General features: G+C 69.7%; 4 protein-coding genes across 12 annotated transcripts; 1 reads left to right on the forward strand and 3 right to left on the reverse strand.

The window, feature by feature from the left end:
- The first annotated feature begins 8 nt into the window (after positions 1 to 8).
- Positions 9 to 11461, forward strand: SSH3 (slingshot protein phosphatase 3). Of its 6 annotated transcripts, none has more exons than XR_005820128.1 (16): positions 9 to 139; positions 831 to 868; positions 986 to 1139; positions 1656 to 1774; positions 1842 to 1913; positions 2031 to 2096; positions 2668 to 2856; positions 2994 to 3087; positions 3162 to 3290; positions 3370 to 3416; positions 3499 to 3645; positions 4011 to 4211; positions 4407 to 4677; positions 10080 to 10206; positions 10274 to 10498; positions 10530 to 10896. XR_005820128.1 is itself a non-coding variant. In XM_040557802.1 (16 exons), the coding sequence occupies exons 1-16, from the start codon at positions 101 to 103 to the stop codon at positions 11154 to 11156; spliced, it is 2214 nt and encodes a 737-aa protein (XP_040413736.1). In that variant the 5' UTR covers positions 9 to 100; the 3' UTR covers positions 11157 to 11461. The 6 variants fall into 6 exon arrangements, 5 of the variants coding, with proteins under 5 accessions (XP_040413736.1, XP_040413739.1, XP_040413740.1 ...); XM_040557802.1 differs by having other exon boundaries at positions 10274 to 10391; positions 10754 to 11461; XM_040557803.1 differs by having other exon boundaries at positions 15 to 139; positions 990 to 1139; positions 10274 to 10391; positions 10754 to 11461.
- POLD4 (DNA polymerase delta 4, accessory subunit) lies at positions 5867 to 7132 on the reverse strand. The gene is made up of 3 exons (XM_040557822.1): positions 6771 to 7132; positions 6575 to 6686; positions 5867 to 6496 (listed from the first exon to the last, which is right to left on the reverse strand). The coding sequence occupies exons 1-3, from the start codon at positions 7042 to 7044 to the stop codon at positions 6472 to 6474; spliced, it is 411 nt and encodes a 136-aa protein (XP_040413756.1). The 5' UTR covers positions 7045 to 7132; the 3' UTR covers positions 5867 to 6471.
- On the reverse strand, positions 6906 to 9781 carry LOC121070532 (glycine N-acyltransferase-like protein 3). Of its 4 annotated transcripts, XM_040557812.1 has the most exons (7): positions 9272 to 9781; positions 9081 to 9162; positions 8567 to 8674; positions 8375 to 8495; positions 7935 to 8055; positions 7221 to 7847; positions 6906 to 7047 (listed from the first exon to the last, which is right to left on the reverse strand). In XM_040557812.1, exons 1-6 carry the CDS (start codon positions 9643 to 9645, stop codon positions 7427 to 7429), a joined length of 1227 nt encoding a protein of 408 aa, XP_040413746.1. In that variant the 5' UTR covers positions 9646 to 9781; the 3' UTR covers positions 6906 to 7047; positions 7221 to 7426. The 4 variants fall into 4 exon arrangements, with proteins under 4 accessions (XP_040413746.1, XP_040413747.1, XP_040413749.1 ...); XM_040557813.1 differs by lacking the exon at positions 8567 to 8674 and having other exon boundaries at positions 9272 to 9779; XM_040557815.1 differs by lacking the exon at positions 9272 to 9781 and having other exon boundaries at positions 9081 to 9214.
- Positions 11462 to 11661: 200 nt separating the features above from the next.
- Positions 11662 to 21118, reverse strand: CLCF1 (cardiotrophin like cytokine factor 1). Its single transcript, XM_040557821.1, has 3 exons — positions 20522 to 21118; positions 14246 to 14412; positions 11662 to 13170 (listed from the first exon to the last, which is right to left on the reverse strand). The coding sequence occupies exons 1-3, from the start codon at positions 20547 to 20549 to the stop codon at positions 12679 to 12681; spliced, it is 687 nt and encodes a 228-aa protein (XP_040413755.1). The 5' UTR covers positions 20550 to 21118; the 3' UTR covers positions 11662 to 12678.
- Between the last annotated feature and the right edge of the window lie 141 nt (positions 21119 to 21259).

The raw sequence follows: 21259 nt of genomic DNA on the forward strand, positions 1-21259 counted from the left end.
GGGGCGGGGCCGTGCCCGCTGCCGCTCCCGGGCCGTTCCCGTGCCCGCCGCGGGCGGGGCGGCGGCGGCGCTTCCTGGTGCGGGGCGGCGCGGCGGGGGCATGGCGCTGGTCACCGTGCGGCGGGCGGGGGGGTCCGCGGTGAGTGCGGGGCCGGGCCGGGACGGGACGGGACGGGACGGGACGGGCCGCCGGGTGCTGCCGGGACGGGCCGGGCTGGGACGGGCCGTGGCGCCGCGGGGGGGTGGCGGAGCCGCGGGCTGCCCCCACCGCTCCCGGGGCCGCCGCGGTTTCGGGCCCCTCTCGTCCGCTCCCAGCACGCGGTCGGGGGCTGCCCGGTGAGCACAGCAGGGGTCGCGGTCCTCAGCTGCTCCCAGTAAAGCCACGCTCGTCCCCAGTGCTCCCAGTATGTTCGCTGGGGGGGCTGCCCCACTGGATCCCGCTGGCTGGAGGGGCTGTCCCAGTGACTCCCACGGCAGTCGGGGGCTGGCCCAGTGCCTCCCAGTTGGGCACAGGTTGTCCCAGTAGCTCCCAGCCCCTACCCGCCCCCCCGCACAGACCGCTGGGCCTTATCGGGGTGCACAGCCCCTGTGAGCACTTCCCCTGGGCAGCGCCCAGCGTGGGAGGGGGGACTGGGGTCAGGAACCCCCAATTCTGGCTCCCCAGGGGTCTCAGCTCCCAGGGACCCCTCCCGAGTCCCCATGGGACCCTGCTGTGCCCATGCTGGGGTGGGGGGGAGAGAGGGAGGGGCAGGGTGTCACTGTCCAAGGGTGCCCATGGTCATGCCCATGGTCATGCTCTCCTTGGGGCGCTGCCCCCCCCGCGTTTGCAGGAGGACAATGTGCCCAGGCGCAGCCAGCTGCAGAGGCGGTGAGAAAGGGTCCCCAAGCCAGGGGATGGGGGCGTGGGGCACTGGGGTGGGCATGGGACAGCATTGTCCCCTCCCCGCTGCTGCCCCCTGTCCTGCTCAAAGCCCTGCTGCCCCAGGCAGAGTTTCGTCATGGTCAAGGGAGCTGCCTTGCTGCTGCCTGCCGAGGAGCCGCTGGTGGCTGAGCCCCCCCCAGCTGCGCCCCCGGGGCGGCAGGAGCAGCACCTCCAGCTCATGATGCAGCTGCTGCGTCCCCAGGATGCCATCCGTCTGGTAGGGCATGGCCACCTCCCCAGGGGTGGGATGGGACGAGAACGGGATGGGGATGGTGACATGGAAATAATGGGGATGAGGATGGGATGGGGACAGGATGGAGACCGGGATGCAGATGTGGACAAGGATGGGATGAGGATGCAGGTGCTGATGGGATGGGAATAGGGACAAAATGAGGATGAGGATGGGAGTGAAGCAGGGATGGGGACAGGATATGGATGGCAATGAGAATGGTAACGAGGATGGGATGTGGATAGGGTAGGACTGGGACAGGATGGGTCAGGATGGGGATGGCAATAGGGACGGGCAGGGGACAGGCACGAGACTGGGATGGGATGGATGGGGAGGTGATGGGATGCAGACAGCAATGGTGATGGCAACAGGATTGGGGATGCACTGGGGCCCAGCATGCCCCCAGGGTGCTCGCAGGTCATCCCCAGCCCCATGGGCGCAGGGGGCAGAGCAGCTGTGCTGCCCCGGGGGTGCAGGGTCTCCCCTCAGCCTCCCCCATCCCAGGCGGTGCGGCTAGAGTCGGTGCGGCCGCAGCGGGTGAGGTACCTGCTGGTGGTGCGGCCGGAGGAGGCAGGTGCCGAGGGGCAGACGGTGCTGCTGGGTGTGGACTTCCCACACGAGGGGTGAGTGAAGCTGGGAGACGTGGGGGGGTAGAGGCAGCCGTGCCCCCCTGACCTCCGCCCACCCCAGGTCCACCCATTGCACCCTGGGCATGGTGCTGCCCCTCTGGAGTGACACCCAGGTCTTCCTCGATGGTGACGGGTAAGGGGGAGCCTCCTGGAAGGGGGGGAGAGGGGGCTGGTGGGATGGACAGAACCTGCAGAAAGGAGTGGGGCAGGGGTGACCACTCTGACCCGTGTGTGTCCCTGCGGTGCTCAGGGGGTTCAGCGTGATGTCTGGGGGACAGACACGAATCTTCAAGCCCATCTCTGTCCAGACCATGTGGTGAGCCAGCTGCTGGGCACCACCGTGGGCATGGGGGATGTGGGTATCACCATGGGCATGAGGGAAGTGGGCACCACTGTGGCAAGGGGAACATGGGCATGGCAGGTGTGGGCACCACTATGGCATGGGGGACGTGGGCATGGAAGGCATGGGAACCACTATGGCACAGGGGATGTGGGCATGGCAGGCATGGGCACCACTATGGCACAGGGGGCTTGGGCACCACTATGGCATGGGGGACATGGGCACCACTATGGCACAGGGGATGTGGGCATGGGGGATATGGGCACCACTATGGCACGGGGGATGTGAGCACCACTATGTCATGGGGGACGTGGGCACCACTATGGCATTGGGGACATGGGCACGGGAGGTGTGGACACCACTGTAGACACAGGCGTGAGCAGGGGACGTGTGAGTGGGCTTTGGACGTGGGCAGAGAACATGGGGCTGTGGGGCGACGTCACAGGCACCATGACCGGGGACGTGTGGGGCTGGGAGATGAGGTCCTGGGAGGAGGCCGCGGTTAGGGCAGGGCGAGGGGGCCACGTGCCAGGCTCCTGTGCGGCAGGGCCGTGCTGCAGGAGCTGCACCGAGCCTGCGAGCAGGCGGCCCGCGGGGGGCACATCCCCGGGGGCCCTGCGCTGCTCTGGGCCCGGGACTACGCAGCTGCGCTGAGCTCGGAGCAGAGCTGCCTCAACGAGTGGCTGGCCATGGCCGACCTGGAGTCCGTGCGCCCCGGCTCCCCCCAGCCCCCGGGGTAAGCCCGGGCCCTGTGCTGTCCCCCTGGGATAGGGCTGGGGGCGGGGTCTGAGTATCGGGGGCGGGGCTTGAAGGAAATGGGCGGGGCTTGGGAGAGGGGTTGGGGCACGTGCTGAGGTGCTGCGGCGGTGCCAGGCCGGCGGTGCCGGAGCTGACGGAGCAGGCGGTGCGGGCGCTGCTGCGCGACGTCCTGGCCTCCGCTGACCTGGAGAGCGTCACCTCCAAGGAGGTGGGTGCTGGGGCCGGGGGCGGGATGGGGCACGGGGGGGGTCCCGTCCGCATCCCTCACCCCTGTGGTGCCAGGTGCGGACGGAGCTGGAGCGGCGCACGGGGCGCAGCCTGGCCCAGCACAAGGACTTCATCGACAACGAGATGCTGCTGGTGCTGGCGCAGATGGACCGGCCCTCCTGCATCTTCCCGCACCTCTACCTGGTGGGCAGCGGGGCAGGGCGCGGGCAGGGCATGGGTGGGGCGCAGGAGTGACTGTCCCCAACCATCACCGCTGGCACAGGGCTCCGAGTGGAATGCTGCCAACCTGGAGGAGCTGCAGCAGAACCGGTGCGCGAGGGGCCATCCGTAGCGGGGCAGGCATGGGGGCAGTGGGGGCATGGCCCCGATCCTCCCTGCCTGCACTCTGCAGCATCACCCACATCCTGAATGTGGCACGGGAGATCGACAACTTCTTCCCGGCACTGTTCACCTACATGAACGTGCGGGTGTACGACGAGGAGGCGGCTGAGCTCCTGCCCCACTGGAACAATACCTTCCTCTTCCTCTCCGATGTCAAGTCAGTGGGGACAGGGTGTGCCGGGGATGTGGTGGAGCAGGGGTCACCAGGGCATGGAGCGTGGTGGGCTCAGTGGGGGTACTAGGGCAGGACTGGGGAGGCAGAGGGGCGCAGGGAGGGGGCATCATGACGGCTGAGGTGCTGGGGGCCCTGGGGGATGCTGGAAGGTGAGGGACTCTGGGTCACTGGGTCTCTGTGGACACTGGGGGCGTTAGGGACAAGGGGTCCTTGGGGACACGTGGAACCATGGGGCAGGGAAGCACTGGGGCCATGGGTGGCACTGGGCAGCTGAGGGTCCTGGGGTCCCTGGGGACGCTTGGGTCCCCAGGGGCGCCAGGAGCTGTGTCGCAGTGAGGCTGCCGCAGGGCCCGCGGGGGCCGGGCGCTGGTGCACTGCCGCATGGGGCTGAGCCGCTCGGCAGCCACGGTGCTGGCCTACGCCATGAAGGAGTTCGGGTGGCCCCTGGAGCGGGCACTGCGGCACGTCCGGCGCTGCCGCCCCGGCGTCCTGCCCAACCCCGGCTTCATGCGCCAGCTCGACTTCTACCAGGGCATCCTGAGCGCCAGGTGGGCGGGGCGAGCGGAGTGGGCGGGGTCATCGAGGCCACACCCCGTGGGTGGTGCACGCTGTGATCACGCCCCCCAGCAGTTGCTGTGGGTGGGGCCAGATGAGGCCACGCCCCTCTGGTCTTTGGGAGCCCCGCCCTCACCGGCAGGGGACGGGGCCAGGGCAGCGGGTGACCGCGGGTGCTCCCGTGGCAGCCGGCACAGCGTCCTCTGGGAGCCCCGGGCGGCAGAGCGCGTGTCCCAGCCTGAGCTGGAGGAGGCTGCGCCAGGGGACGAGGGTGCCCTGCCCAAGCTCCGAGCCCCGTCCCCGCAGCCTCCCGAGGAGGCGAGCAGGCACCCGGCGGGGCCGGGGCTGTCGGGGGCACCCCAGCGCCCCCGCATCTCCCTCTGTGCCGTCATGCGGAGCATCAGCCTGATGGAGTCCCCACAGCCCCACGAGCTGCTGGAGGAGCCCCTTGGTGGGGAGGTGAGTGCCAGGGCAGGCGGCACCGGGGGGAGGTTCGTGGACAGGGTGAGGCTGTGGCACAGAGCGTGGCCGGTGGGACGCTGACCATGGTGGGGGCACAAGTACATGGTGCTGGGCTGGGGATGCTGGGGGCCATGGGGCGAAGCAGCTTTGTCTGGAACCCCTCCTGCTTCCCGCAGGTGTTTGAAGCCACAGAGGTGCCGGGGGACCCCGGGGGTCCAGGGGGGTCACCCCCAGGGGCACGGCCCAGCTCCCGGCCCCGGCGCGTAGTGCGCCAGGCCAGTGTGGATGGAGGCCCAGCCTGCGCAGAAGACCACAGCCCACCTGCCTCCGGCTGCGACCCTGCCCTTGACCCCACCTCACCCCTTGCCCCCTAGCCCAGTGGGGAGGAGGACAAGGGGCAGGCCCCCTGCAATGGCACCAGGGGATGGGGCAGGGTGGGGGCCTGCTGCCCCCCCCAGCCTGCACTGCGGGGCATGGGGTAGCACTGCCTCACCCCCCTGCCCGGGGCCCTGCTGCACCCCTGGGGGGTGATACAGCCCCCGGGCCACACCTTGCCACGCCGGCCCCCTGCACCAGCACGGCACCAGCCTGACAATAAAGCACGTAATGCACGTCGCTGGTGTGGGGACCCTGCCTCTGCCGGGGGGGCTCGCAATGAGGGGCTGAGGTCGGTGGAGACAGGCGTGGGGCTCCCGTGAGGGAGGTGTGGGGTAACGCCAGTGCTGCCAGCAGTAGGAGGGGTACCCCATGTCCCCGGGGGCCGGGGCAGCTTGGGGGGGGAGGAGCCGCGCACTACAACTCCCGGCAGGCTTTGCGCGCTGCTGCCGCGTCCGCCCGGCTCCTCCGCCCGCGGGCCTCATGGGAAATGCGGTCCAGGCAGAGGGCGGCTGCGGCGCCATCTTGTGCGAGGCCGGGGCGGGGGGTGGGTGTGAAGACTGCAGTCTGTAGGAACCGGGGGCCGGCCCGGTGGGGAAGGCGCCCCCTGTTCGCCCCCGCGGGGCCCCGCACGCAGAGAGCTGCCTGGAGCCCCCACAGCGGGACGAGGCAGTCTGAAGGGCACGGGGCTGGGCCTGGGTCTCACGGCGGCTGGCTGCACCGCTCCGCTGGCACGTAGCCGACATGCTTCGGTGGTGTGCCAACGGCCTGCCAGGAAGCCAATAAATTAAGTAACCGATAGCCTAAATAATTAACAAACTCACTCTTTTATTAATTTGTGCTTACACAATTCTGTACGCTATTAAACAGCAAAACTACTAATAATCAAATGAATCCCACAGGACTAACCCCCCCCCCCAATGCCTCTGGGAGGCAGACGCGATGCAGGCTCCCGTGGGCCGTCCAAATGGCCCCATCCAAATGTTTCTGGCATTGCCACTACCCTGGTCACCTCAGCTCTATGGGGGATGCGCGGTATGGTCACCTAGGAAGGGACACCTCTGCCTGCATCCCTTCTCCTCCTTAGCTGTCCTTCTTCCCCCCCACTGTCCCTCTTCTCACCTGCAAGCCCCCTGCCAGCACCCCTCTACCTCCCATCCCCGTTCCCCCTTGAGCTCTCATCCTTGCTACCAGGCGCCTTGCATCGCCACTGCCATCATCCCCACACAGGGCAGGGGAGGCTAGCCAGCACCGGGGTCCTGCGGCACGATGCCACCGGGTGTCATGCCGCAGGACCCCGGTGCTGGCATCAAAGCTCTGTGCCCGCACAGCCTCTCAGCTCGCTTCCCCCAGCGCACACGCCACGCTGCAGCCACCTCATCCACGCCAGCCTTTACTCCACGTCCCTCCGCTGGCTCAGAGCCCGTACTCATGCCAGAGGCTGGGGGGATAGAACAGGGTCAGCGAGCAGCCCCCGGTCCCTGCTGTCCCCCCAAGCCCACCCCGGTCCCATACACACCTGTAGGTGACTGCGGGGTCATCGCAGTGCTCCAGGAGGGCGTCGCGGACTGGGAACGGGGGGCTCAGTCCCAGTGCTTGCGCCCGCTCCCAGCGCTGCAGGCGGGTGATGCCTGTGGGGGAACACGGGGGGGGGGCGTTATGAATTGGGGGGGATCGCTGGGCGGCCTTGGGAGGGGGACTCGGGGGGCACTCACCCGTGCAGGGGCCGTACTCCCAGGCCAGGTCGAAGCGCCGCAGCATGTCCAGGAGATCCGGGGGGGGCCGGGGGGGCGACGGGGGCTCCTGGGCGGCCTCCTGCGTGGGTAAGGGCGGGGGGCGGGGGGGCGGAACGACAGCGGGCCCCGCCCGCCGCCCCCGCCCCTTGCCGCGCTCCCCCCGCCGCGCCGCGGAGCCGTCTTTGCTCTCGGCGCGCCCCGGCCGCCGGTGCCGCCGTGGGAAGGAGTCGGTGATGAGCCCGGTGCGCTCCATGGCCTGCGGACGGGGCGGCTGAGGCACGGCACGGCACGGCACGGCACGGCACGGCGCCGCCCCCCCCCGCGCTGTCCCCTCTCCCCCACCGCTGCCCCCGGCCGCCGTCGCACAACCCCGGTGTTCCCCCCCTCCCCCCCCGGTGTCCCGGTGCCGCCCCCCCCGCCGTGACTCACCCCGCGCGTTCCCCGCCGCTCTGCCTCTCCCGCCCCCCCCGGAAGGGCGCCTGTTTGTGCCCCCCCCGGCGCCGACACGGTCCCCGGAGGGCCGGCCCCGGCCCCGCGGGTGTTGGGGCGTTGCGGCTTTATTTCTGTTTTTATTTTTCCTGCGTGTGTTTTTTCCTCGGGGGGGGGGGGGGGACGGACGGACCGGGGCGGGGGGGTCAGGGCGCGGCCCGCGCCAGGGCGGGGTTGTGCAGGACGAAGCGGCACAGCCCGGGCAGGCGGCGGTGCCCCAGCGCCTCCTGCAGCCGCTGCATGGCGCCGTTGCCCGTGGCCGTGTGCCCGTAGGCGGGGAAGCCTCGGGCCAGCGCCCGGCGGGCGGCCAGGACGGTCAGCGCCCGCATGAGGCCGCGGCGGCGCTGGGAGGGCAGGGTGAAGCCGTGCGCCCCCGCCGCGAAGCCGTCGGTCAGCGTCCAGCAGAGCGGCTCGCCGGCCCGGTCCAGCAGGCACAGGCTGGGGAAGCGCTCCAGCAGCTCCCCCAGGTACCGGCGGCTCCGCGCATTCCCCCCATACGCCCACGTCGCGTCCAGCAGCTCCGCGTGGGCCGGGCTCAGCGTGCCCACCCGCACGTCGGGGTCCAGCCTGCGGGGAGAGGGACGGGACGTGGGCGGTGGCGGGACGGAGACGGGACAGGGATTGGGACACGAACGGGATGGGGATGGTGCTCACTGTGGCTCGGGTAGGGTGCTGGGGTCAGGGTGCAGGTATGTGTAGTACTCAGACACCTCCAGCTCTACGCCCTTGGCTGCTGCAATGTCCTGGGACACTGTGGCCACCCCATCCTGCAGCCCTGGGGGGCGGCAGCAGCAGGTGCCCCACTCCTCCCTGTCCCTGTGCCTTCTGACTGTACCCCCCAGCATCCCCAAGGACCCCCCACTGCCCCTCTCTCCTCCCCCAGCACACTCCCCAGGGACCCTGCTCACCCAGTCCCTGCCCTTGGTACACCCGCAGCGCCCCAACTCACGTCCCCAGTGCATCCAGCACCCCAGTGCCCATCAGCACCCACCCATTCTTGCCCACAGCACCAACTGGTGTCCCAACCCCCCCCCCCCCCCGACCCAGGCTCCCAGTGTCCCCACCACCCCAGCCCCTCGGTGCCCTGGAGCCACCGAAGATGTGGAAGGCAGCATCCCAGCGCAGGCAGCCCGGAGTCTCCAGCAGGGCCCGGTAGGCGCCCACGTCCCGGTAGAAGGCCGCCTGCAGGTTCCAGTAGCAGTCGTCCACTGGTGCCTGTGGGGCAGGGCTGGGCTGAGCCCCCCCGGCACAGCCACAGCCCCGCGCCCCGAGCGCCCGCCAGCCACCTCTCCGCTGCGCCGCGCCAGCACGGCGCCAAAGTCAGGCCAAGCATCTACTGCGACCTCGAAGTCCCCCGGGTTGCCGCGGTTGATGTTCAGCACGGCGCCGTACACCTGTGGGGCGGGCGTCAGCGACGGGGCGGCCGTCGGGGGCCCCCCGGGCAGCACGGCCTCGCTTGCCCCGGGCGCCCTGCCCTCACCTAAGATGGCCGCCCTCCTGCGGGGTGCGGGGGGTGAAGGCGGAGGGGGCGGGGCCTGGTGCCAGGTCCTCGGTGGGGGGCGGGGCCGCGGGGCGGGGCGGGCAGGGGGCGTGGGGGAGGTGGCACGGGCCCGGCCGGGGCCGGTGCGGACCCGGGAGGGGATTGGCCGGCTGGAAGCAGGCCGGGCTGCCATTGGCTGGGGCAGAGCCCGTCCGGGCCGTGATTGGCTGGCGCGGGATGCCCGCGGGGCCCGCGGGGGTCGGGGCGGGGGTCGGCGGGGTCCCGGTGCGGGCCGGGGGTGGCGGCGGCGGGGCGCTCACCGGCAGGGCGCGGGGCAGGCTCCTCCGCAGGGCGTCCTCCAGGCGCTGTAGCCGGGCCGGGCACCGCAGGATCAGCATGGCCCTGCCCGGACACCCGGCGGTAGCGGGGGGCGGATGGGGACCCCCGGGCACCCCCGGGCACCCCGGTCCCGGCCGCCCCCCCGGGGCTCCCCGATCCCCGCGGCACTCACCCGGGGGCTGCGGGCAGGCGGTGACACCGGCAGGTCCCGGGGCGGCCGTCACGGCCGGGCGAGTGCCCCGTGCCCGGGGCGGGCGGTGGGCAGGGCCCGTCCCCGCGTGCCCGGGACACGTGGCGGCGCCCCCCCCGTGCCCTCCCGTGCCCCCCCGGTGCCGCGGGGACTGAGCGGCGGCGGCGCAGCCTGCCCCGGTGCGGAGCCATGCGGATCCTGACGTGCCCCGGGCAGCTGCAGCGCCTGGAGGGCGCCCTGCGGAGGAGCCTGCCTGCCTCTCTGCCGGTGACAGGGCTGGGGGGGCACCTGGGGACCCCCGTGCCATCACCGTGACGGTGACCGGGACCAGAGGACCCCCCCCGTACCTCCCTCATCCCTCCCACACTGACGGTGACACGGGCCCTGGGGACCCCTGTGCCATCGCCGTGACGGTGACAGGACCGGTGGACCCCCCCCGCACCTCCCACCCCCTCCCCAACAGAGCTGGGGACCCCCCTTGCTGTGACGGCGATGGGGACACCGGGCTGTGGGTGTGTCCCCATCGCCGTGCTCAGCCCCGTTGCCCACCCCGTGGCGTCGCCCCCCGCTGCGGCCCCCACCACGCTGACCCCGTCCTGCAGGCGCTGGGGGCCGTGATGACGGTGGCGCGGGGGAACCCAGCTGCCCACCAGGTGCTGGTGGACTCGTGGCCCGATTTCGCCGTCGTCCTCACCCGCCTGCGCCCAGAGGTGCGCCTTGGGGAGGGGGGGGAAAGGGACTGGGTCGGGGTGGCCGCGCTGGGCGCTCACTGTCCCCGCCGTGCCCCCAGGAGCAGGCGGACCCCGGGGACTTCTACGCCAACCAGCTGGCCGTGTTCTACCGCGAGGAGGGCGCCTGGCGGGCGGTGCTGGGGAGCTCCGAGGCCGTGGACTGGAGCCGAGCCTTCCAGATGCAGGGTGAGCAGGACGGGGAGCCGTGCGTCCGCGCCCCCCGCGCTGGCCTGGCTGACGGGGCTGTCCCCAGGGATGCAGGACGGGGTGCACGAGGCCGTGTGCGAGGCGGCCGTGGCCAAGGGGCTGCGGATGAAGACTTTCCGGTACCGAGCGATGCTGAGCCCTGAGCCGCCCCGGCCCCGCGTGCAGTGAGTTGGGAGGGGAGGGCTCGGCTCTTCCCTGGGAGGGCACAAGGGTCCCTGGGCACATCCCCAGCTGGCAGAGGGGTGACGAGCTCATCCCCAGGTGACGTCAGGGTCCCCAGTCCCATCCCTGTGTGGCACATCGGTCCCCAGTCCCATTCCCGGGTGGCAGGGGGGCCCCTGATCCTATCCAAGCGACACAGTGGTCCCCACATCCCTATGTGTCCCATTGGTCCCCAGTCCTGTTCCTGGGTGGCACGGGGGTCCCCAACCCCATCCTTAGGTGGCACTGGGTGAGGGGGTCCCTGCTCCACCCCCACTGAGGGCGTCGGGGAATCCCTTCCCCCCACCATCCCACCCTGTTGCAGGATCCCAGCGGGGCTGCGCCTGGCGCCGCTGTCCCCGTCCCACGTCCCACTGCTCAACGCCACGTGGAGCTTTGGGGGCACGGGGCGCAGCCGCCGGTTCCTAGAGGGGCTGGTGTGGGCACTGCCCAGCGCCTGCGTGCTGGACCCCCGCGGGCGCCCGCTCTCCTGGAGCCTGGTGGACCCCCTGGGCTGCCTGAGCCACGGCTACACCGTGCCCGCCTGGCGTGGCCGCGGGCTCAGCGGGCTGGTGCTGGCCGCGCTGGGCCAGGGGCTGCACGCCCGTGGCTTCCCCGTGTACTGCGGCGTGCTGCCCTGCAACACGCCCTCCCTGCGCGCCCTGCGCGCTACCGGCTTCCTGCCCCAGCCCGGCACCCTCTACATGCTGCTCAGCACCCCCGAGTAGTGCCCAGGGGGGCGTAATGGGGGTGTCACCACCGGGCCAAGGGGGGGGGGGCTTCCACCCGAATTCTGGCCCCCGGCGAGCTCCCTGTCACATGCACCACCACAACCCCAGGGGGATTCCGGTGCAGCTGCCCCCTGTTCACTCTGGTCCCTACTGATGGCGTGTGCTGGCTCCTTGCCTGCCCCCCCCCCCCCCGGTGCGGTGTGGGCTGGGGGGGGGTGAGGGGGGCTGCGGCGGCAGCACTGGAGAAAGGCTTTTATTTGTTAATACAAGAATAGATCTTCTGCAATAAATACCCTAATAAATAACATCTCCAATAAATAAACACTCATAGACGCACCGAGACAGCCGCCCCCGCGGCCCCGCCCCCGCCCCAAGCCCCGCCCCCAGGGCATTGGCCCCGCCCACCAGGGTGATAGGCAAACCGTGGTGGGTGGGCGGGGCTTGGGGCAGCGGGGGCGGGGCCTGTTGTAGGGAGGAGGGGCTTGCTACACAGGTTGGTGGGCGGGGCTTGATGCCGTCGGGGGCGGGGCCTCTTGCTCCTGGGGGCGGGGCTTCTACGCTGGGGGCTTGGTCCCTCGGGGCCGGCAGGGCGCTGGGGGTGCCGCGGGCTCGTTGCAGCCGTGGGGCAGGGTGAAGACACCGCTGCTCCCAGCCCCACGGGCGTGGGGCAGCCCCCACGGGGCCGGCGGTGATGGCGGGGAGGTGAGTGGCATCGGTGGCGCTCCGGGGCAGGAGCCCCATGCCCCAGGCACGCGGGGTGAGGGCGCACCGTGGTGGCCCCATGTGTCTGAGTGCCTCGCCCCTGGACAAGGCAATGACGGGGGTGTGAGGCAGCCCGCGGGGCCAAGAGCCCCATCCCTCGGGACACGGCAAGGTGAGGACACGGGGTGGCTGTGGCAGCACGTTAGGTTTGGGATCCCCATCTCTGAAGGCACAGCGAGGTGATGATGAATATGCGGGGTGGCTTTGGTGGCACTTAGGGATCAGCAGCCCTGCTCTTTAAGGCACAGTGGTGATGGGGGGAGACGGGACACGGGCTGGCTTTGGTGACGCTTTGGGGTAAGGATCCCCACCTGTCAAGGTACAGCAGGGTGGCGATTGGTATGTGGGGCTGTTTTGGTGGCACTTAGGGACAGAAGCCCCTCTGTTAAGGCACAGTGGTGTTGGTGGGGATGTGGGGTGTATTTGGTGGCACTTTGGGGTCAGAAGTCCTGTCCGTTAAGGCACAGTAAGGTGACAATGAATATGTGGGGTGGCTTTGGTGGCACTTTGGGGTCAGAAGCGCCATATCTCAAGGCACAGTGAGCTGACGGTGGGGACGTGGGGTGGACTTGGTGGCACTTTGGGACAGAATCCCCATCTGTTAAGGCACAGTAGTGTTGGTGGGGACGTGGGGTGGCTTTGGTGGCATTTGGGGTCTGAAGCCCCATCCATTAAGGCGCGGCAAGGCGTTGGTGGGGACGTGGGGTGGCCTCGAGGGGCCCCGTCCCCCACCTTGGCAAAGCGGCAGGGGGGGGTCTCAGAAGCCCCTGGCCTCGAGGCGCAGCGTGACCACGGCAGGCGGCACCTTCTTCTTGAGGCGGTTGAAGTCTTTGGCCGAGCGCCACAGCCAGGTCTGCAGCTCCTTCAGCAGCCAGAAGTCGTCCATCTTCTTGAGGAAGTCATTGGGGGCGGCGGGGGCACCGGGGGGCAGCGGGGGCCCAGCAGGGCCAGCGGGCAGCGGGTAGCCCAGGGAGGACATGACGCCAGCGATGCTGACCACCAGCCCCTGCAGGCTGGAGCAGAAGTGGCCGAGGCGGTGGCGCAGCTCGGCGGTGCCCGCCTGCCCGTCCAGCCCGCGCAGGTAGCAGAGCAGGCGGCTGTAGGCACGGTAGTTGGCTGCCAGCCGCGCGTTGTCCGTCAGCCCCCGCCACAGGTCCAAGTCCACCGTGGCGCTGGGCACCTGCTCGGCACGCGCCAGCCGCGGGGGGTTGAAGTCGGGCTCATTGAAGGGGGGGCCCAGGTAGTTCAGCTGCAAGGTGGGAGGGAGGGGGTCAGGAGGGGGGGACTGAGGTGGGACTGTCCCCCGTGTCCCCAGCTGCTGTGTGCTCCACGTGCCCAACGCATCTCACGTCTCTGCATCCTCCTGCCCACGTATCCCTGATCTCCATGCCCACTATGTCACCACTCTCCACGTCCCCCAGCTGGACATTCCCAGCACATCCCAGGTCTCCACATCCCCCTGTCCACCGCCTCTCCTTCTCCTTCACATCCCTGGTCTCCATGCCCTTGATTGCCTAGCTCTCCATGTCCCCCAGATGGACATGCCCACCACGTTCCCCTGTCCCCCTACCCCGATCTCCATGCCCCACCACGTCCTCAAGCTCCATGCCCACCACGTCTCCAGTTCCCCATGTTCCATGTGCTTGACATCTCAGGTTCGTGTCTCCCTGCTGGATGTGCCCACCGTGTTCCCCCAGTCTCCACATCCCCTTGTGCATCATGTCCCTGAGCTCCACGTCCCCGGTTCCCCATGAACCCCACATCCCAGGCCTCCATGTCCCCCTCCCGTACCCGCCGTGTCCCCACATCCAGGCAACAGAAGCAACCAAGGGAGCTCAACCAGAGCTTGCATGCAGTGGGGGGACAGCAGTGGCACCGGGGCACCTCCAGCTGTGCCACGCCAGCAGCACCGGGGGCACGTCAGGGCAGAGACAGGGAACCTCCACGTGGGCCGGTGCTGCCGGCGGGCAGGGAGAGGCAGTGGCAGGGAGCCAGGGGTGTGCAGATGCCCGCGCCCCATGCCTGGACCTGGGATGAGGGCAGGGGCCGGGGGAGACGCCCTGTGCCTCCGGCACAGGGCGTCTCCCCCGGCCCCTGCCCTCATCCCGATGAGGCATTTCCTTGGCCTCCAGCATGGGTGGAGACCCACAGCCTCATGCATACAGGTGCACTCCCACCCCTGTCCCGATGCTGCACCATGGGGAGGCTGGAGGGTCCCCACGCTGGTGGGGACACAGAAAAAAGCAGGAGGTCCCCAGGCTTGTGGTGCCAATAGGGAGATGGGGGGAGGGACAAGCTGGGGGCGGGGGGAGCCCCCTACTCACATAGGTGCCAGCGAGGGTGCGGAGCTGGTGTTCCAGGTAGCGGGTCAGGTCGTAGGTCTTCTGGATGGACTGGCCGGCGCCCAGCTCCTCCGTGCTGTTCAGGGCGGGCACTGCCGGCAGGTTGCAGAGCGCAGCACACAGGAAGGCAAAGATCCCCCAAGAGTCTCCTGCAGAGACACGGCGCTGCCTCAGGGGGGTCCCTGCGGCACGGGGATGGGGAAATCGGGAGCCCCAGGGCACCCTGGTGGAGTGTGATGGGCTCTGGGGTGTTGGGGCTGTGGCAGCGCCCTGGCGGCTGCTCCACTTGGTTCCACCAGACCTCTGCTGCACTCCCCACCACCCTGGGTGGGGGGGCTGCAGACCACCCCCCACACACACACACCCCCCGAAGAGGTCCGGGCTTGCCCACGGCACCCAAGACCTCCTCCTCTCACCCGGTGACAGGGATACCCTGCTACCTCAGGGACCTTGTGCCACTGGCACGCTCACCGCCAGCCCCAGCCTCATCCTGCACACGGGGAAACTGAGGCAGGGAAGGTCTGGGCATGGGGCGGAGCCGCTCAGCATCCACATGGGAAGCCCGGACTGGTGCAGCAGGGGCCTTGGGGACCCCAGTGTCCCCACCAGCACCACTGGGACCACCATCCAGCACGGCCTCTCCTCTGTGCACTGCCGACCGCGGACTGCAGAAACAATCCTTTATATGGTCTCGAGCAAGCGCTGCTTGCTGCACTCCCGCCGGGACGCCCGGGTTATATTTGGGAACGCCGAGTCACCTACCACCAATGCCGCAGCGGGCTTGGTTGCCTTCCTAATCACAGCACGTTGGGCACCCTGCGGGACTGCAGCAGTACATCCACATCCCTGTGCCTGTCCCCGTCCCCGTCCCCGTCCCTGTCCCCATTCCCATCCCATCTGGCCCTGCCCTGCTGGGAGCCTGGGGCCGGGCAGGGGTCAGGGGCAGGACCCCGCAGGGCGGCTGGGGCGCGGGGCAACCTTTGCCGAGGCCTCTGCCGGAAACCGCCGGCCGGGCCACGCCAGCGCCCTGACGTCAGGGCGGGTTACGAAAGCCAGCCCCGCTCACCGAGAGGTCGCGGCCGCTTCCAGGAGGCTCTGTCCAACTGGCACCTCGCTGCGCACCCTGCCGCGCTTCCCGGCACCTCCTCCGCGGGGACAACCCACTGCCGGCACGCCGCGGCACGGCTCCGCACGGCACGGCCCTGCTCCCAGCCCTGCCCGGCACGGGCAGCCCCTGGCGGCCCCCCCAGGGAGGCGAGGGCGGCGGGGAGCCCTGCGGTGCCCTCACACGTCACCACTCCCCGTCAAATGCTGCCGGGAGGTTTGGAAAGCCAGGAGCAGCCAAGCTCCGCTGACGCACGCGGGCCCGTGGGGACGCCCTGGCTGCGGCTGCGCCAGTCCCTGCGCGTGGCGCCCGGCCCGGCTGCGCCCACCAGCTGTGGGATGTCGTCTCCTGGTGATGCACAGCACCCTGCGGGTGTGCACAGGTGCCGTTGTGCAAAGCTCCTGCATGCACGAGGCACCGTGTGTGTGAGGCACCGTGCAGCCGTGCGATGCACACCATGCAGTTGTGGCACTCCGTGCAGGCATGTGACGGGCATGGTACAGACGTGGCATACAACATGAAGACGTGCCGCGCGCCACGAAGGAGTGCCGTGCACCGTGCAAGCGTGATGCACCACGCAAGCACAAGATCCACCGTGCACATGTGCGGCACATTGCACACGTGAGATCCACCATGAAGGTGTGTGACATGCTGCGCACGTGCGTGACGCTGCGCACTGATGTCAGCCCCCGAGCACACCCTTGCACGTGCCGGTGACCTCACGGGCGCCGCGTGCCCCAGATCGCAGCCGTGACGTAGGGAGCACGCGGAGCCGCTCGTGCACGGCCGAGCCCATGGGTCCCGGCATGGTGAACGTGGGGGGCGCACCGCGGTCCCGCTGCGTGCGTGCAAGTGTGCGTGCGAGCGTGGGCCGAGGGCGGCGGGGGGGGGGGGCCGCATGGCGGTGACTCACCCGCCCCCGGGTGTTTGCTTTGGCCCGGCCCCACCGTGGCCGAGCCCGGCACAGGCGCTCGCAGCCCCGCACTGCGCAGCGGGGCCGGCGGGACCCTCACCCGCCACCAGCTCGGGTTTCCAGAGTGGGATTTACACCCGTCCCCAGCCCTGCTGCGGCCAAGGCAAACAGAGCTGGGGGGGCCAGGATGGGGGCGCGGGGGGGGAACGGGGACGAGGACGGAGCAGCCGGCAGCTCCCAGGCAGGCAGCTGGGGTGCGGGGCTGGAGGAGCGTGAAGATGAGGACGAGGATGAAGGAGGGCACCAGGAAGCGCCTGGTGGATGTGGATGTCCAGGGCTGGGTGGTGGCTGGGATGCTTGGCCGTGGCGGCATCACAGCGGTGGCACTGACCTGGCCGTGTGGCAGCTGGGAGCGACTGCAGCGGGAAGCCCAGCACGGTGCAGCCACTCTGCCTCACCCACCTTGGCCACGACGGCTCGGCACTGGGTGGAAAATGGCTCAGCACCGGCACAGGCAGCAGCCACGCAGTCCCGGGCCCGGCAGGGAGGGGGGGGCAGGCGGCGAGCGGGGCCGGCACAGCTGGATCCCAGTGACGTCGAGAGGAAGAGCCCGAGGGTTTCAAAACCGGCCCTGGAGTGGGGCCAGGATGCTCCCGGCCCACGTAAGCAAAGCACGGAGCGGCTGCGGGGCCGGCCCCACGGGCAGGTGGAGAGCTAGGGCCACGGGAGCTGACCCCCCCCAGAGCAGCGGCCAGCAGCACCCCCTCCCGTCACTGCCCCAGCACATGGGTGGGGATCTGTGGGCACCGAGGGGGCCGACAGCAGTGCCCCGGGACAGCTCGCCCGGCCGTGCCCCCGTGCGTCACAGCGGGGCCGCCACCCGCGTGGCTTTGGAGGCGTGGGACAGCACGGAGCAGGGAGACAGTGGCAGAACCACAGCCCTGCGATGAGGCCGGGGGGGGGCCTGCCCCTGCTGCCCCCCCCGCCGAGCAGACCCCCCCGCGAGCCGCCGCTGCCATTGTGCGGCGCTGAGCTGTTCCCTGGGCACGCCGTGGGCAGCGAGCTGCCGGGGTCAGGCGTGACCGCAAGCTGCCAGCGCCGCTTTTCCCGAAAGTGTTGAGCAAAGCGGCTCGGGGGCTTGGGGAAGGGGGGACCCCCGCCCTGCCGGCCCCTCGCACCGCGGAGCCCAGAGCCCCGAGCGCGGTGAGGCGGCGGCGGGAGCTGCCGTATCTGATGGGCTGGCGGCCAGGGGACGGCGGAGCCCGGCACCGCTGGGAGCGCGGCCCCTCCGCGGCGCTTGCCCGGCTGCGGGGCGGGAACAGAGCCGGGACGTCCTGCGGCAGCCAGCGTGAGCGCGCCATTGAGGAGCGGGGAGCAGCGTGAAGCCCGCGAGCGATGACGGAGCAGACAATAGCAGCGGCCCCGGCTGCCCCGACCCCGGCTCTCCCCGCGCGCCCTCACGGACGGGCTCTTGCACAACGTGGCAGCCGCCGCCAGCCACTTGCGGGGAGCCGGCCAGGAGATGCTGCACGCAGGATGGGCCGGGATGGACACCTCGTGTCCCCGGGGCTGCGGGACTTTAACGCTGACAGCAGCCCCGTGGCCCTGGCGTGAGGACGCCTGCTGCCCGCACCTGGACGTTGGGTCCTGTGGTCCCCGAGCACTGACGGGAGGGACGCACAGGCACTGTGGCTGATATTTCCTGCACCCAAAGTGCCGTGACTGCCCCCAGATACAGCAGTGAGAGGCAGCGGGGAGCAGTGGAGATCCCCCAGACCTACCACAGGCCTGGCCGGGAGGAGGAGTTGCAGCGTGCCTGCCCTGCTGCGCCCTGTGCAGGTCCCTGAGAGCAAAGCCACATCCCCCAGGGGCGTCGGGGGAGCACGCGGGGGGAGCCCAGCCCCGCGCCCCTCCGGCCATGCATGAGCTTGCAGCCCGCACTGAGTGTTTACATCCTGTCTCCTCCGTGTGTTTATAAATGCATCCGTGCACGGGAGACTCCAGCGAGGCCGTAATTAGCTGGGCCTGGATTTCCCATCCGGCTCCAGCCAGCGGCACGATGGAAGCCCCCCCCTCTCAACCGGAGACAGGGGCGCAGGCCCCTAATCCCAACCAGACCCCGCACCAAGGGCCAGCCCTGCGTGGCGCTGCCTGAGGGCACCCGCAGCGCCTGTCCGGCACACACAGCCATGCACCGCCACGCACGCCAGCGGGACCCAACGGCACAGCCTCCCCGGTGCCCCTTCCTCGCTGCACCCACCACGGGTGCCCGCAGACCCATCTGGCGCTCCTGGCACAGGGCTGACAGTGCCAAAAATCCGTCCCACACCAGGCACCCCAACCCGCGTCCCCTGTGGTGCCGAGGGCCAAGGCGGCTGTGCCTGCAGCCACAGCACAAAGAGCCGAGGGAGCTTTTATGGGAGCGGCGGCGGAGCCAGGGACAGCCCAGCGCCAAAGGCAGCCTGGCCCCTCTCCGGCCTGGAGCGGAAACGGCAAGCTGGGGGCCGAGCCCGGGAGGGGAGCGGCAGCTCCCAGCACAGGGGGGGACTGGGGGTGTGGGGCCAGCTGGGGCTCCCGGTGCCAGCCCGCATGGCGGCACCGAGCCCCGTGCCATGGGTGCCGTCAGCCCCCGACCTGCCACCACTGCTGGCATCTCCCTCCGGCCGCTCCGTGCCACGCTGCTGGCGGGTTTGCAGGGGAGCAGCCGCTCCGCTTGGCAAGCGCGGTGGGGATGGCTGTGCCCTGGGAAGCCTCACGTGCTGAGGCAGCACTGCACACCCCGGTGCCCCAGCAGCACCAGGCGCGGGCTTGTCATCTGCGGGCCACCCAGACCCATGGCGCTGCTATGGCACAAGTGGGAAGGCTGGCCACCCAGACGTCCCATCTACGCTGGTGAGGGCAGGTGGGTGCAAACGCATCCCTGCGTGTGCCTGCTGGGATCTTTGTGTGGGCACCTGGCGGGCACACAAGGGGCCACAGAGCCCCCCCAGCCCAGGAGGAGGCAGCTCCCGGCAGCAGGGCAGGTGGGCGCAGGGAAGGGGGTGATTTATGGCGAAATGTGCCACTTAGCAGGGCATAAATCTTCCCCCGGCGCAGCCCTGTAAGCAGAGCCCTCTGCATTTCCCTTCAGAGGCTGCTCGCAGGCTGGGGCTAATGCAGCCCAGATGTGCGCGGGGACCGTGCCCTCGCGCAGCCTGCTAACGAGGCGCGGGGACACCGGTTCCTGGTGGGAGCCCGGCATCCCTGAGCCCCGTCCCCGGGACACCACCGGGCCAGGGACGGCCTCAAACGGGGAGCGGAGCAGTGGCCGGCCCTCGGCATCCCCCTCCCTCCCTCACCCACCACGAGCTGTGCCGCGGGCTGACCGCAGGCCGCGGCCGGCAGCCTCCTGGTGCCACCAGCTCCCCGCCACCTCCACCGAGCTGGGGACGGGGTTCAGAGGCGCGATGGGGCCAGGAGCTGGAGCCCCCGGCTGCCGGCCCCACTTTTCTGGTTCCCCCGAGTCGCGCCGGCTCCGCGGGAGCTTGAACAAAACCTGGCCCCGGCCTCGTGTCCCCAGCCCCGCGCCCAGCAAGGCGGGAGCCCGGCCGACAGCGCCCACAGTTTGACCTTTTAAGGGTTGTTTTCCAGCGTTTTTCCCCTTCCTTTCTGCGCCAGGCAGCCCCAACGCAGCCCCTCCGCGCCATGGGGCCGGCAGCCCCCCGTCTTCCCAGGGCCCCGGGGGCGGCTCCAGCCGCCAGGGCCGGGGTAACAAAGCCATCCGGCAGCTGCGGCCGGAGCCCCAGGGCAGTGGCGGCGTGCCGGTTCCCTCTGCGGAGGGGGGCATTTCCCCAGCACCCCCAAAAGCGTCAGCCACGTCCCGGTGGGGCTCAGAGGCTGCAGCACATGCCTGCACTCGCGCCGCCTGCCCCACGAGTGAGCCCCGGGCAGGAGAAGCAGCTCTTCCTGCCCCCCCGAGTCCCAGGGACTTTCATTTTCCTCCCCTCTGTCAGTCCTGGGTTTTAATTCTCCGTGCTAAGCGGCGTTTCCCTCCCTGGTAATCACAAACATGCATGGAAAAGAGGGAACTAGAGAAAGGGGAAAAAAAAAAAAAAAAAGGCAGAGGGGGAAAGTCTTAAATCAATCCCAAAGCCAGACAGACGTTTTAATCAAATCAAATTAAAATCAGCAGCGGCTCGGCACAGCGAGCCGCGCCAGGCGCAGCAGCCCCCCGCCCCTGCCCCCGGCCCCTCGGTCTTACCTGGGGGCTCCCCGGCCACATTTAGCATAGTAGAGTCAGGGCGCGGGGCTGGAGGGGGCGCGAGGAGCCCGGGCGTGGGGCTGGTGCTGCGCCGAGCCCCGAGCCCCGCGCTGACGGCGAAGCCTGCCTGCTCTCCTCTGCCCTGGCTCGCACTCGCTCGCGCTCGCTAGGGTGTTTTTTTTTTTTTTTTTTTTTCTCCTCTCCCTATTTGTTTTGGTTTGTGTTTGCTTGGGTGTTAGGTGGAAGAAGCTGTCTGGGCTGTGTTTTTTTGGTGTGTGAGTGTGTGCACGGTTTGCACCACGCTCCGGCTCCCTCGCTCACTGCCTTTCCCCCTTCCACCTCCCTTGATTTGCTCTTTTGATTGGTGTCCAGGAATGCAAGAATAAAAAAACGCGAGCTCGCATACACCCTCTCTCCAAGCTGCTGCCTCCCTTTTTTTTTTTTTTTTTCCTTTTTTTTTTTTTTTTTTCCGAAATTCAAGTGTTAAGCAGAACCAGGTTGCTTTCAAGAATGTATTTGATGCAATTGTACACAAGAGCGGGCTCCATTCATTCCCCTCCCTCTCCCCCGGGCTCCCCCCGGGCTCCGCGGCCGCGCTGGGGAGGCTGTGGCCGGACCGGGCGCCGCGCGCGGGGCAGCGGACGGAGACCAGAACCGGGGGGGGGCGACCGGAGAAAGGGGGGAAGGGGGGGAATGCCCCCTTCCTCGCGCCCCCCTCCCCTTCTTCCCCCCTTCCCG

Source organism: Cygnus olor, chromosome 5, assembly GCF_009769625.2.
Source record: "Cygnus olor isolate bCygOlo1 chromosome 5, bCygOlo1.pri.v2, whole genome shotgun sequence".
NCBI classification, from domain to species: Eukaryota; Metazoa; Chordata; class Aves; order Anseriformes; family Anatidae; genus Cygnus; species Cygnus olor.